The 15407-nt window shown below is 48.9% G+C and overlaps 2 protein-coding genes across 2 annotated transcripts; one reads left to right on the forward strand and one right to left on the reverse strand.

The window, feature by feature from the left end:
* Positions 1-456: 456 nt before the first annotated feature.
* On the forward strand, positions 457-1569 carry LOC109201079 (HLA class I histocompatibility antigen, B-53 alpha chain-like). The gene has a single exon (XM_019356618.1). It carries the CDS (start codon positions 457-459, stop codon positions 1567-1569), a length of 1113 nt encoding a protein of 370 aa, XP_019212163.1.
* Positions 1570-6371: 4802 nt separating this feature from the next.
* On the reverse strand, positions 6372-10848 carry LOC109201080 (GTPase IMAP family member 7-like; the record flags this gene model as incomplete). Its single annotated transcript, XM_019356619.2, has 2 exons — positions 6372-7185; positions 10838-10848. Coding segments are annotated over 2 exons (825 nt in total), but the record flags the coding sequence as incomplete, so codon positions are not given.
* Between the last annotated feature and the right edge of the window lie 4559 nt (positions 10849-15407).

A 15407-nucleotide genomic window follows, 5' to 3' on the forward strand; every position in this document is an offset into this window, starting at 1 on the left:
CTTGTTATCATACTGCTTGTAATAATAAACCTACATGAAATGTTACATGTTGTTGTTATGTGTGGGACTCTCATTTCAGTCTAGTCTGTCCGCTCTTCTAACAGCGCAAACACTGACTTTTGCTATTGCGGTGAAACACACACACACCCCGCTTCTGCGTTTACCGTGCTGTACTTGTATATACAATCACACACATTGGACAACTATAAGTGAGAGACCTCTCAGTTACAGCGTTCGTTTCTTACAAAAGACCGACGACACATGTCGGGATGGCTAGGTCTTCGCTGGGTATATGTGGTCGATGCGAAACACCATAGCTGGGGGTGGGATTGTCGGTCGGACAGCCAGCTTTGTTGTGAGACGGCCGAAACGTTGGCGAGTGTAACTTGCCCGAACACTGGGAGAGTTGGACTCACTTGCATTTGCACACCGCACGTAATTGAGGTAGCTCTTACGATGGACGCGTGGTGTGTGTTTTTGTACTTTGCCACTCGTATGCTGACAGTGAATTCGGCAACTCATTCGCTGATCTACATTTACACAGTGATGTCCGCAGACCTCAGCTTGCCGGGTGTCCACAAGTTTACAGCAATAGGTCTACTGGACGGTAAACCCTTTGACCGTTTTGACACTGACAACCCACGGAAAACCCCCACAACAAACTGGGCTAGACGACACTTAACCACTGACTACTTGGATAAGGGCACGCAGAGTCGACTCAGCAAGCAGAAATGGTTTGGCGTTAACCTAGATATCGTAATGACTCTCATGGGACACTCGGCGTCCGATGGGGATGTACATGTTATACAGTGGTTACACGGATGTTACGGGGAAACGAACCCCTCCGAGGAGAGGCTCCGGTTTGTCCACGGGGTGGATAAGTACGCTTACGATGGTGACGATTTAATGTCTTTTGATTATCTTACGCTGAGGTGGTCAGCTGCGACCGAAGCAGCGAAACCCATCGCTGACAAATGGAACGGTGTGACCGTATTGACCGAATACACCGTCGGCTACTTGCGCGGCGAGTGTATCAAATGGTTGACTACGTTTGTTGGATACAGCAAACGGGAACTGAGAGACAGGGTAACCGTCCCTGATGTGTACATGTTTACACGGAAGACAAACGGCACTACTCTCACGTTGATTTGTGTGGCCTCTGGGTTTCCCACAAACACGCATGCGATGAGGCTCATGAGGAACGGCCGAGTTCTCAATACGGACGACGGTCTTAAGGTGTTTGACACTCTCCCAAACGACGATGACACATTTCAAACACGGATCGCTGTGGATATATTACCATCTGACACGGGGAACTTCACCTGCGACGTGTTGGAGGAAGACACGGGGTATCGCGTTGTCAAACACTGGCGAGCGGGGGATCTCGTAACTCTTCCAACAATCGGCTGGCCGAACGCTGTTTTACTGTCGACAATGGTGGGTTTGTGCATTGTAGCTTTGTGTCTGGTGGTGTGTATCGTACGAAAACGGAGGACTGGACAAGTTGTAAACCAAACCGATCGTTCCCCACAACACCATGGGCTACCAGATGAGACATCTGGAGTTTGATACATAGTGCCTCGTATGTCTGTATGTCCCAATAAATGATTTGTCAATACAACTGCTGTACTGTGGTGTTTTACGGCTAACAACATTAGAGTAAGGTGGTGGCAACAGACACCATTGATTGTTACTGCATTTTATTTTCAACAACATAGCATAGACCATAAACCATAACATTTGTGTATACAACACATTGGTTTCATAGGACTGTGCTTTACTTTGCATTCTTCATTGCAACATTATAACAACGCACGTCTCGATTGCATGGGAGTGTATCGATGACAATCCAAAATGTAACAGTATAAAACACACCATAAAATCTAACAACAGTGTAACATTCTACCCTTATCGCATAGGAGTACATTGACAACAATATAAACAGTGACACTGGTGATTACATGTAATACTTTAAGCTGTATGTATAATACAACCAAATAAGACTAACTCTTCCTCCCCAGGCTACAATGTTCATCACATCGGCCTCGGTTTTATACAAACATGCTACGAAAACAAAAGAGTACAACTATGTGCTAGTACATGGCACACACAATACTTCATGACAATTGTAATACACTATTGAGCGTTATCATTTCTTTCTTACGGATTGTGCTGCTGCAAGTTATAGTCCACGTTGACCCTTTTCTTCTTTTTCAAGCACATTCTGTGGCATAGCACACAGCACACACAGCAGGCTATCACAACTATGACAACCACAGAGACCGCTATGTACAATCCGTATCTCGCCAAGAATGAGTCTTTGTTTTCTTCATACAAGTCTTTTCCGCTCTCGACGCGAGCAGACTCTTCTTTCAGAACAGCCAACACACTAGCATACTCGACCTCTTCGTCCTGGCTCATGTCATTCTCGATAGTCTTCTCCTCCTCTTCGGAGAGAGGGTGACCCGTGAGCTCAGCCAGAGCTACCAGTCCGCCGTTCAGGTCTTTCGCGTAGAGGCTATTTCCCACTTTGATTATCTGCTGCATGGTGGCGAGTTTCTCCTCGGGCACCCCGATGGATTTGGCGAACTTGAGGATGACGTCTTTGTTGCTGACCACAGCGGCTCCTATGGCTTTAGCTGCCCCTTTGCCTTATCGGATGTTGCAATCTTTTTGACGGCCTCCAGCTTCTTCTTCAGCTTCTCCGCCGTCGAGGCCTTTGTGTCGATCCTATACACACCCTTGGCTACCGCCACTTTGCCCGAGCTGACCTTCGTCGAGCCCGCGTACACCTCGCAGTTTGTCGAGGAACACTCTTGGCACAGCTTCACCAGGCACTCTTTCAGCGTCTGCGCGGTTTGACATTGAGCGGTCCGTAGGGTTTCTGTGTCGGGGCATCTGTATGACACTTTGGCCTCGGTCGAGCCGTAACTCTTCAACTGCAGCCCTTGCAGGCTGGAGGTGAGGAGTCTACTGTTGTCGTCCTTTTTGGAGTACCCCTTGAACAGCCTGGTGTCGTCGCACCGTTGCACGGCGCAGGCTTTACACACCAGTTGCTTGTACGTCTTGTACGTGGACGTGCGGCCCACACTAGACGCGTCCACTGTGGCGGTCTTACCGTTCAGACATGTCGCACTGTAGCTCTTCTTGGTGGAACTGCAGCTGGTGGAGTAGAACAACGCTCCTAAGCACAGGACAGTGTAGAACGATGTCTTCATAGTTGACAAATTAACCGTAGATGCTTCTGCGTGACTCTTATGTCTGCGTCTAGAAACAAGCTATGTCCGCATGCTGCTGAGTTCTCGCAACAGTGGCAGACTGTTGGGATAAAGCGGCCTGTTTGGGGTAGTATTTAATCGCAGTCACAATGCCTTGTTGCCGACCTGCAACGCTTTCCTCGCCGACCTGCAGCGCTTTCCTCGCCGACCTGCAGCGCTTTTCTTGCCGACCTGCAGCGCTTTCCTCGCCGACCTGCAGCGCTTTCCTCGCCGACCTGCAGCGCTTTCCTCGCCGACCTGCAGCGCTTTCCTTGCCGACCTGCAGCGCTTTTCTCGCCGACCTGCAGCGCTTTCCTCGCCGACCTGCAGCACGGGACCCTGCTGATTCTGGTCGGCCTGGAGATAGTAATAACACCCATGCTACGAGGATGCCTTCTCTGCTAACAGATTGCAGAAATGATGCGTGTTTTGCTTATGCTTCTCTGTGGAACTACTTGTCTGGGGTGTGTGACTGACAGCCTGGGTTGCTGTATGTGTCCTCCGGGCACAGTAATGGCAGCTAGCGGGCGTTGTCGTGATCCGCAGTGTGTACATTGTCGGTTATACGAATACACGGAATTACACAACAGGCTGACTAGGTGTATTTTGCAACCCTACTGCGATGTCAACAAAAACTTTGTGTACCTACAGAACATTTCTTCCGGCAAGAAGTACGCCATGTTTTACTGGGATGGACGTGTTCCCATTACACAAATACAGGATCGGAATATGAGACAACTGTATGCCAGCAGTTCACCGGACAACCCGCCCTTCTGTTCGCACCTGCAACACTTTGCGTCACCCTGCGTGTCGTGTAGGACTTCTGGAGAAGAGACGGCGGTTGTCTGCCAAGGGGGTGCGCGTCCTAGATTTGTGAACGGGAACCCCGTGTGGTCTGACACATACGGGCCCAAGAACATTGTGTACAGCCCAAAAGAAGAGTTACAGTGCGCGTGTAAGCCCGGATTCCAGTGCTCTAGTGAGGCGTGTATCACATGCATTCAACGGGACGAGTCCTCCATTACCGAGGACCCTCTGTCTGCGGACTCTGACGCGAGGACAAGAAACGAGGTGATTGTCTCGGCTGTGTGTGTCCTGCTTGGACTGTCGCTGATATTTGGCCTAGCATTCAGAAACCGGAGTGAGCTACGACGTGTGTGTGCACACGGTGGCCATGAATGTCGGGTAGGACTATCGGCTGCTAATGACTGTATCATAGGGTTAGTTGGAAGGCTGAGTAGACCGGCTAGAGAGGCTGCCGTGCCCGCTGTCTCGCATGATGAGATTGTCGTCTTGGACAAGCCCAATTGCACAGGACTGCCCAGTGAGGACGACCAAGTACGTAGGGTCGGTGAGAGGAGGATAGCGGGGCTTCGACTGAATATCGTATTGTATGCTGTTATAGCTGTGACCCTATCGAGCACAGTTATAGTTGGAACTCTGTACATAGCGGACCGGTTGCTGATAAACCTCTGAGACTCGACCATCTCCGTGTACACCTTTCCGCTGGGCTACGCTGTGACAAGCAAAGGACTGGGGAACTTGGAGGCCGTAGCGCTCTCGGGGTTCTTGGATAGATGCAGGACGCAAAACGAGCTCGTGGTTCCCGCCCGTATCAAGTTCCACAAGGCCATCAGGTGTCTGAGAGGTAGCAGAGAATACAAGAGAGCATCCGGTGACGCATCACAGTTCAAGCAATCGCATGATACCAAGGACTCTGACTCTGGTCACGCAGGAGTGTCGGGGTCCTTCCTGGGTGTAACAGCCTCGGCCGAAGTGACGTTCAGTAAGACTGATGCTGTGGAGAGGTTGATGGAGAGGACGGTGTCTTCGAGCAACAAAATGTCAGTCTCGTCATCGTCGTATCAGTGCCAAGTGGGCAGCGCAACCTTCTCGTCCTACGAACCCACCACTGCGCTCCGTGCGTCACTGAAGGAGCTTAACCGAGACCCAGAAGGACACATCGATGAGTTCCTGGACACTTGGGGATATGGGTTTGTAAGCTCAGTGGAGGTTGGTGGATATTACAGCTCGTTTGAGGTGTTCTCTACCTGCAACAAGGACGCTGAAAACAGCTTGAACGATGCTGCTGAGCGCTGCAAAGAGAAGGGAGCAAAAGTCGAAGTCTCTGGCTTTGGCGGTGGAGCCAGCGCTGGTGCTAGCACGTCACGGTGTAACACAGAAGGGCTGTCAGAGTATCAGAAAAAAGCACTGTCGTCTATATCCAAACAGTCTCGATACGTGCAGATAGGAGGGGACGATCTCGGGGGAGAGGACGAGTGGGAGAGCACGCTCAAGATGAACCCGTACCCTCTGAGGGTACGCATAACCCCGATTTTCAACATAAAGGGTATATCTCCGAGTGCTGTCAAGTTGCTAAAGCTCAAGCTTCAAAACGTTCAGCTCTACCCAGATGAGTTTTTAGCCGAGCAAGTACCGGACATAATGCCTAGGCGTTGCTGACGGGGGGGGACAAAGGGGATATTTCATGCTCTTTTCATACAGTGTGTATATATTTTCGTATAAACCACCACCACGATAAGTCTATTTTACTTGTGATATAAAACTGTATATGTAACCTCAACGTGCTGCTGTATTCGTGAATAAACAAACGTACACTGTGATCTTGTACGGAGTTTTCATTTGACATTTGGTGTATGCAGTGTGTATATATTTTCGTATAAACCACCACCACGATAAGTCTATTTTACTTGTGATATAAAACTGTATATGTAACCTCAACGTGCTGCTGTATTCGTGAATAAACAAACGTACACTGTGATCTTGTACGGAGTTTTCATTTGACATTCGGTGTATAAAGGAATCAAACCCAGCTCAGTGTATGACTGTGTTTCGACAAAAATGGAACGGTGTAAAAAACCACACAGTAACAGTGTAAAACACCACACAATAACAGTATGTTTCCACCTTTATTGTACTGCACAGATACCACATGATCCACACAACGAGGACAGAAACAGACTCCTAATATCGGTCGATATCTTGTATATCCATTTGGTGAAGAACACCGATTCTCAGCACACTGACTTCATAAACAGTTTTGTCAAACCAATCTTGTGTGTGATGGCAAACTACCTAATGTAGCTAGCCTACCTAACTGAACATGACCACAGAACAATTAAACTGAGAATACCCAAGCGCCCCACCGATCCCCATTAGCACATAAGAGGACAAGTATGCTCCTGCTCCAAATAATCCCACAGACGTAAGACCGAAGAATCTACACCATTCCCTTGTCTTAATCATCTCTTCATGCTCTTTTCGTATTTGGTCTTGCTCTTTCCTCTTACGCTCCCTGTCTCTTTCGAGTTTCTTCTGAGCCACCTTGTACATATCGTTGCTGTAGTGCTCACCTCCTTTGAATTCTACCGTGTCCTCTATTTTACTCAACAGAGTATCCACTTGGGTTTGGTTTACTCTCTGAGTGTTGCTGAGCGTGTGGTACCTTCCACCACATTGGTTTATCACTCTTTGTAACTCTTTGCTTTCCTTCACATAGTCTCTCACCGATTTACCCTTTAGCAAGTCACCGTGTGTAAACAAGACCAAGGTGTACGTGAAAGCGTCTTCTCCGAAGTTGTCTCGAATCCACTTTATGCTGCTCCGCTCCTCTTGTGCGAACCTAGACTTTAGGCTGATTACCAAAAGGAATCCGTGCGGTCCGGGTACCGACTGTTCGACACACTCCTCGATCTTTCTTTTCACATCGTATTGTGTTTTGGTTGTGTCAAACAACCCCGGAGTGTCGATCACAACGACTTTGGCGCCGTCTCTGTCCACCTCCTTCTTCACACAGCCAACGGTGACGGACTCGGGTGACATGTCCTCCTTGAAAGCGTTGCTATCGCCGAGTATAGTGTTACCAGACGCGCTCTTGCCAGACCCGGTCTTGCCCACGAGAATCAATCTGACGTGCGGACGGGGTGGAGAACCTGCGGATGACATTCACATTCTCGTACAGACTCCTACGGACAGCATTGCATTCAATGTTTGGTGTGTAACAAGGCCATTTTACACCCACCTTTGTCATTCTTCTGCTGACACCGAGCGACGTGTCCGCTTAGTGTCAGTGACAAGACAAGTATAAAAGAGATAACCGTTGCCATGTTTCATGCTCGCCGTGACATACGCAGTAAGCCGCACATAAACTAGGAGTAGCTGGAAGGGGTACTGTGATAATACGTGAGTTTCCGTGAGCACGCCTCAGAACACATGTACTCTTGAGCACCACGCTGACCAAGAGGACAGGGAACAACACGTTCAAAGTGTACAAGGCTTTGCTCTACAATGGCAGCACGTACTGCCATTACATGGATCGTGCACATAATGTCAGCTGTGTACAATGCAAGCAATAAAACAAACGACACTCTGTCTGTGTGTGGTCATCCTTCATTTATTGTTATTTCATGTTCAAAACACCAATACACAAAAATATCACTGTACAAGGGTTCGATTCGCACGGTGTGCTCTGTTGAAACTTTGACACATTTCAAACATTCCCGGTCATTCCACCGTAACCTCTCGCGGCGGAGACAGAGTCTTGTTTCTTCGGTGCATTACACATCCAATAGCAACTATGATGAGAACAACGATCAGACCCAAGCTCAATCCAATTGTTAGTCTAACATATCTGATTTGCTTGCCACCTGTGTGATCTGTAGGGACAGGTGTCGTATATTCGCTCTCGTTGCTACTTTTATGGCCTTTAGGGACAACTATCAGCTTGAAAACGGCGATAGTTTCCACGGCTCGCTTTGTACGATGTCTTGCTTTGATCAGTGCAGAACAGACATATATTCCCCCATCGCCAATTGTCGCATTCATCAGACTCAAAGACACGTCTTCCTCGTTCCTTTCTCTGTCTTGTAAATACACCCGGTGCTTAAAGGATGGATGTTGGAAGTCTGGGGCATACTGGTCATCACGATACACAACAACATAGTAATCATCCATCAGATCAGTTTTCGTCCACCGCACACCCGCAATGGCGGTCCTCGTGTGTGAACATCGACACGGTAGAATCACAACCCCTTGTCCACTCTCAGCCGTGACAACAGTAGGATTGTCCGTAGCGTTGATCACTTGACAGCACACAACGAAAAGCACAAAGGGTAACATTCCGATGGCTCGTACGTCACCTGTGTCACTCTCAGAGTGAAATGTGCTGTTCCTGTTTCCTATGGGGTATATATACACACACTGTCACACACAACGTACCACATGCATACCGTCGTTACAATGACAGGTACTCATCGACTGACCATACGCCATCCCAGGGTGGCGTTCCCCGACTCTAAGATTGACGAACTCTCTAGACTCTACAGCCCGACTCTAGACAGAATTATGAAAAGGCACGTGCTCTCGAGCTCAATGCTGACCAAGATGACCACGGACGAGAAGCCTAAACTGTACGCGTTACTGCCGTATATACAGCTTTTGGAGGTGGCAGACCTGGGCGCGCTGAGCACGGACGGGTTTCAGCTGAGCCATTTTTGGTTGCGATATTGCATGAACAGGGATCGCATCTGCAGCGCGTGGTACGTGCAAGTGGATCGCACCGCTGACTTAGGGTGGACGTTGACCCTTTTGCTGGACGACAACACGATGGATATAGAGCGCTTAACTGAGCAGTTGTTGGAAGATTACAAAGAATACTTCACGCTCAGCTGGATACCAGGAGAGGCAGACCGCCACTCCGACTGCCGGTTTGAAGACAATCGCTGGAAACTTATAAGCGCGGCGATCGACAAAGACCTACGGGAGTTGGTGGATGACCGCTTTAGTGTGGTGCCTCGTTTAGAAGATGTATTCCGTGAGACGGAATCGCAGCAAGCTACTTGCCTGCTGTGGTGTGACACCAACCAAGACGCCTTGAAGTGGAACACCTTTCTGTTATGGTATCCAGAACGCCAGAGATGAAATGGGATTCAGTGAAGCGTGTCCACATTTGAGCTACAATGTGTGTGTGTGTGTGTGTGACAGACAACAACGACAACACCGGCTACGGTGCTTATGAAAAGCAATGATAAACCTACTAAGATTGTCCTTTGTGTAACATGCAGTGTGTACCTACATGACTTGTGAACATAAACATGGAATCACACTAATAAAAGAAACCACATAAACCCTGTATGTGTCACATTGACTTTATTTGCTGTTGCCAACATTCACATTCACACTAACATCGAGAGCAACACATATACATTTCACTGGTGCATTGGTTACGGTGCGCAGTCTACGAGTCTGTAGCTCGAAACACTTTATAGCCTTTCCATTCGTCCGTCAGTCCGTATATGTGCATGTTATGTGACATGAGTATCAGGCCAATACTGTGCTTTGTAGCAACTGGTATGTCTGGATCACTAAGCATCTTGCTAATGGTGTTTTCCTGACACGACATCTTGGTTGCGAGAACAAGCTCTTCGTATTCCTCGGTCAGGATCACGCCTTCTGCCCACATGTCCTCAACGGCGTCCTGGATTGTGGTGACTCTGGATAACAACTGGAGTAGTTCCATGTCCTCCATTAGTTCAGCGCCGTTGAGTCGCTTCCCTTTCCAGCCCAAGGCGAGCATCGCTGCAGGGGTTAAGGTGTGAGTGGTTTTGCTTCGCTCTACTGGAAAAACAAAACATAACCGTAAGACATGATACAAAAGGAAACACATATAACACCGACAGACCATCTCCTGTTTCTTTAAGTTGTGCGTCGTTTATCAATGGTACCTAGGGGGCCTTTCGGGCCGTTTTCTTCTAGCCAGGCGTATAAATGCTTGCAGTGAGTCCGTACTATATGAAGCAACGCCTCGGCGTGCTCATCTTTGTCCAGACAGTAGTCCACGAGTGCCCGAATTCGCCTTATGGTGTTAGGGGGCTCGAGGACCCTGGATAGCTCGGTGTTCGGGTAAAGGCGAATGAATTCCTTGTATATCACACGTTCATAGCACCAGCAACCTTGGATGATGTCATGCCTGTACGATTGCAGTTTGTACACGCTCATTGTTGTCAACCCGAATGTGGATAGGCTTTAGAATGCTAGGTTTGCTATATTATCATATGCGGGGTCCTATGCTTCTAGCAAGGCATACAAATGCATGCAGTGAGTCTGTAATATACTAAGCAACGCCTCGGCACGCTCTTCGGTGTCCAGACAGTAGTCCACGAGTGCCCGGATTCGCGTTATGGGGTTTGGGGTCTCGAGGGACCTGGATAGCTCGGTGTCCGGGTAACGACGAATGAACTCCTTGTGTATTACAGGTTCATAGCAGCAACTGTCGATGATGCTGTGTCTGTACGATTGCAGTTTGTCCACGCTCATTGCTACCAACCCGAATATGAAGACACTGTAGAATGCTAGGTTTGCTGTATTATTGCGCGGTGTACTTATGGGAGAGCAGTTGTCAGTTGGACACTCTCGTGGCTACCCCTGCGCCTAGGTCGGCTGGCCCGGTGCTGCAGGTCGGCTGGCTCGGTGCTGCAGGTCGGCTGGCCCGGTGCTGCAGGTCGGCTGGCCCGGAGCTGCAGGTCGGCTGGCTCGGTGCTGCAGGTCGGCTGGCTCGGTGCTGCAGGTCGGCTGGCTCGGAGCTGCAGGTCGGCTGGCCCGGTGCTGCAGGTCGGCTGGCTCGGAGCTGCAGGTCCGCCACTGTGTGGATCTGGTGATAACACCCTTTCATTGTCGGATAAAGCTGTCCTAAAGTTGTACGAGTAATCGAGAGTAGCTATTGATATAGTTGTCCCATTATGGCTGTGGAACAACTCAGGTCCTGGCAGCATGACATTGCAGAGCGGTGCACTCACCTAACCGAAAGTATTTTTGACAGATACACGGACGAGGACGAGGCCCTAGACACAACACATATGATGGAAATACCAAACCATGTGCATCGCATACGGGCCCTCGTTGAATACAGCATGGAGGGTGAGGTGCGCGCCAAAGTGTTACTGTCAGCGGTCCATGAACTCAATACCTACTTGTACCAAGATTTGGTGGAACAGGGACCACAGGGGAAGACGGGTACTGTACTGCTTTTCGTTGCAACAACCATCGTGTTTGACAAACACCTTTCTGCTTCTATACTTATGTCTATTTCTCTGCAGAACGGACACTGACACAGTTGAAGTTAACCGACGCTGCAGAGCTCATGATCGGCTCGATGCTGCCAAGGTTCCAGCGTGCAGTCAGAGAACGCAGCTTCCTGGACAAAATTACAACTGTGGATGACGCAGGGGACTTCATGGTTCAGGAACGGCTGATCTTGCCTGATGAAGAATATATGCTATATTACATGTGCGACTCCACAGAGGGGAAGGCGGCTGTGATCAGAAACAAGGTGGATGTGCTCAGAAAACTATTTGGATGCCCAACGGTACCCAACGAGGCAAAGGCCAGCATCTCGCTGATTCTGGCTGTGTACAACTTACACATCTTTGGCATGTTCACCGATGACCCCTATAGGTTGTTGAAGATTGCAACTCCCCAAGCGGGGGCTTCTGTTGTGTAGACATGTGGTGTACTAGCATGAGTGTGAAGTGTGCTGTTTGACTGTATGTAACAATAAAATAATACACATTACACATTGCAGTACAGTGTCTTTATTTTCAATGCATGATACCAACAAGTATCTCTGCACAAACCTTGCTACAGATATATTTCATTATGTGGTCAGACTCATACATTGGAACATGTTTCACCCTCAGGGGTCTTATGTTTTTGGTTTGCGCGGATCCACACTATGCCACACAGCACGACGATGACGGTCAGCAACAGGATCAGGGAGGCTATTACACCAGGGCGTCCTCTAGGTTGTGGAGAGTGAGAAGAAGGAGCAACTGTGAGGCTGACAAGTAGCTTGAATGAGTCCGTACTGATCGTGTCATTTGTTGTGTTTTCGGCCCTTCTACTCAAAATCCGACACGTATAAAGCCCTGTGTCAGCTACAGTGATGTTCCTTAGCAGCACAGAAAAGTTTCCGTCTCTCATGGATGGGTTGAGCAGCTGCACACGGCCTCTAAATGTAGCACCTTGGTAGCTGTCATAAGACTGCTGGTTTCTAAAGAAGTACAGGTAATAATCAGATAGGGTCGGTTTCTTCCACTCCGCCAGGGTAATTAGACCCGCTGTAGTACTCTGACAGCGAAGGACCACGTCTTGTCCACATATCGCTGTTACGTATGTGTCAGCTAAACGAGAGAAATACATTTGGTTAGGTGCTCACATAAAGGTTACAACACTACGTTCGATGTACAACGTACGGTGTTTCAGCCAGGAAAGACAAACGGCATTCAAGCGACTTCACAAACATGCACATACACAATGGTGTTTTAGGAGTGACTGCAAACCTTTTGAGTCAAGAGACAAAGACATTATTGGAGCGCACAACACCCACAAGAACATCCAGCTTAACATGGCCATATTTCTCAGTGATCCACCGAGAATGTCCAATGAGATTAGACCCCAGGTCGGCTGGGTAATGTAGCCAGGTCGGCTGGATAGTGTAGCCAGGTCGGCTGGGTAATGTAGCCAGGTCGGCTGGATAGTGTAGCCAGGTCGGCTGGGTAATGTAGCCAGGTCGGCTGGGTAGTGTAGCCAGGTCGGCTGGTAGTGTAGCCAGGTCGGCTGGTATGTAGCCAGGTCGGCTGGGTAGTGTAGCCAGGTCGGCTGGGTAGTGTAGCCAGGTCGGCTGGGTAATGTAGCCAGGTCGGCTGGATAGTGTAGCCAGGTCGGCTGGGTAATGTAGCCAGGTCGGCTGGATAGTGTAGCCAGGTCGGCTGGATAATGTAGCCAGGTCGGCTGGTAATGTAGCCAGGTCGGCCAGCTTTGCGCTGCAGGTCGGCCAGCTTTACGCTGCAGGTCGGCTGGTAGCTCAACCCCAGATGCATTAAGTTTCATAGTGTAGAGGTAACACAGCGTGTTTTCAGCTAGACTCTTTTGTAATGCAACAAACCCAAACACCACCACAGGCTGTTTCCCCCACTCCTCGCTGGCTGACAACCATGGAGTACATAACATTGGCCATTCGATGGTGCTGGGAACCCAAAGCTCACATTAATGTGTGGTCGCCCGAGGATTCAGGTGTTATAAAGTGGAGCCTGACAAGATGGGAGACAGAACCCTATCAACTGCCAACTCAACATTTGACGACAGTATGCATGCAAATCAACACCCTGTCGGCTAATGCCATCAGAAAACGACTGTTACGCAGAGCAAGAAATCTGTGGGTGGACCCTAGTTGCGTTCTTTTAACGGAGGGTTCGTTTGATACAATCCTCAACCCCTATGTAGATGCGAACAAAACAGTGTCACATACGTACAGCATACTGACGACTCCATGCTCTGGCTCATCGTTCTACAGGCACGTGAATGACTGCAACGCCCTTGTCGCTGCCAAAGGTTGGACAAAGGATGACAAAACAATCGCCTGTGATTCTCACACTATCTTTCAGCTGCATTGTAAACATGTAAGGTGTTTTTATTTTTGTCCCGAGGTGTCTGTTGACCCACTGTAAGCTATTTGTTTACATAATGACTAACGATACATAATAATATTATTATTACAATGTATCCCCTGTGCAGGAGCCCCACAGCGTGACTCTCCTCGTCAAAAGCCACTCAAGTGATTCTAAGTTGCTGCACATCCGATGCGACGAACCTACGTGTATCCGAGACCTGCTGAGGAGATATGACATAAATTGTGAGACGGTGTGGAACGACACCATGTCCTTATCGTGTAACTCTCCATGTATAGCCTTGGACTGACCATGACATGGACCTCATCTACGCGGAGGCCACCCCCGGTATGAAACTGGCCAGTCCACAGCGGGGCCCAAAGACACGTTTGATCATCGCATGAAACACCTGAAAGTTCGCACAAGCACCGCACCATGAAAAACAAGCCTTACTCTATACCTACGACACCGCAGAATGTACCGAGAGGCGCGTCGCTCCTGGACGATGACCTAACCCAAGAGGACTCCAACCCAACGTTACCCACCGTGTTATATTACAGCGACCCGCTGTCCACGGTCACCGATGTGCTGAGGAACGATGGTCGGTTTCTCGGTGATTGTCAACTCGCCACATCTTACGATGGCGAGCATGACGTGGACGCAGCTGATGTCCTCATTTCAGGAGAGACACCCATTTGTCAGTGGCAGCACGATCAGCTGTGCATTGTGGGTAAGACTCTGTGTGTGTGTGTGTGTGTGTGTCTGTGTGTCTGTGTCATAGTCGCTTACAGTTGCTTACAGTTGTTTCTTGTGCTCTGTAGGTAGAACAACGCCCCCACCTGACGAGGATCACATGTTCACGTACCCTTACGAATGCACAGTCTGCCGAGAGGAAAGTGATGTCTACCTGAAGTGTGGCCACCTTTGCTGCCAAGCGTGCATAACCTCTTTGGGAAACAAAGAGGCCATGCTGATCACATGTCCTCTTGCAGCAACACGTTGGCAAGAAAAACATTACAACCGCAGCGTAACCTCCAGGAGTTGCACATCGTGTGGAAAGGACAAGTGCTGGCTGTCGGATTGCGGTCATGTGTGCTGTGTTTCTTGTGATACTACCTGTAAAGTCTGTGCCAACTGTGTTAAAAAAGTTCTCAGAATGTACATATAGCAATGCCTCGATGATCGGTTATTGCGCGCACAGAGTCTCGTACGTGGATCGTCGTGGAAAGTACTCACAGCAAAGAAGCCTTGGTGTACGTGTATCAGGTAATGTTTTATTCAGCAATAAACCAACCATGTGTACATACAAACTGTCTGTGTGCATTTCACTCAGATCAATCCAACAGTGTACGTGTATCAGGTAATGTTTTATTCATCAATAAACCAACCATGTGTACATGCAAACTGTCTGTGTGCATTTCATTCAGATCAATCCAACACAATATCACGGGTTTTAACCGTCATAACATCTGTGTTTGTGACATGCTCGATAGCCACATTGACCGGTCCCACGCACGCCTTGCTGCTGTCATGTATAAAGCGATGGTTCCCCGGTAAGTCTGTAGTCAGGGACCCCATGTCCATTAGGTTATAAGTGTATTTGTCCGCGTTGTTTCCTCCGGCCATAATGTAATAACATTTCACAAGATTGAGGCTTGGATCCAGGCCCGGTTGCTGCTTTCGACCA

Source organism: Oreochromis niloticus, unplaced genomic scaffold, assembly GCF_001858045.2.
Source record: "Oreochromis niloticus isolate F11D_XX unplaced genomic scaffold, O_niloticus_UMD_NMBU tig00002023_pilon, whole genome shotgun sequence".
In the NCBI taxonomy this organism is placed as follows: Eukaryota; Metazoa; Chordata; class Actinopteri; order Cichliformes; family Cichlidae; genus Oreochromis; species Oreochromis niloticus.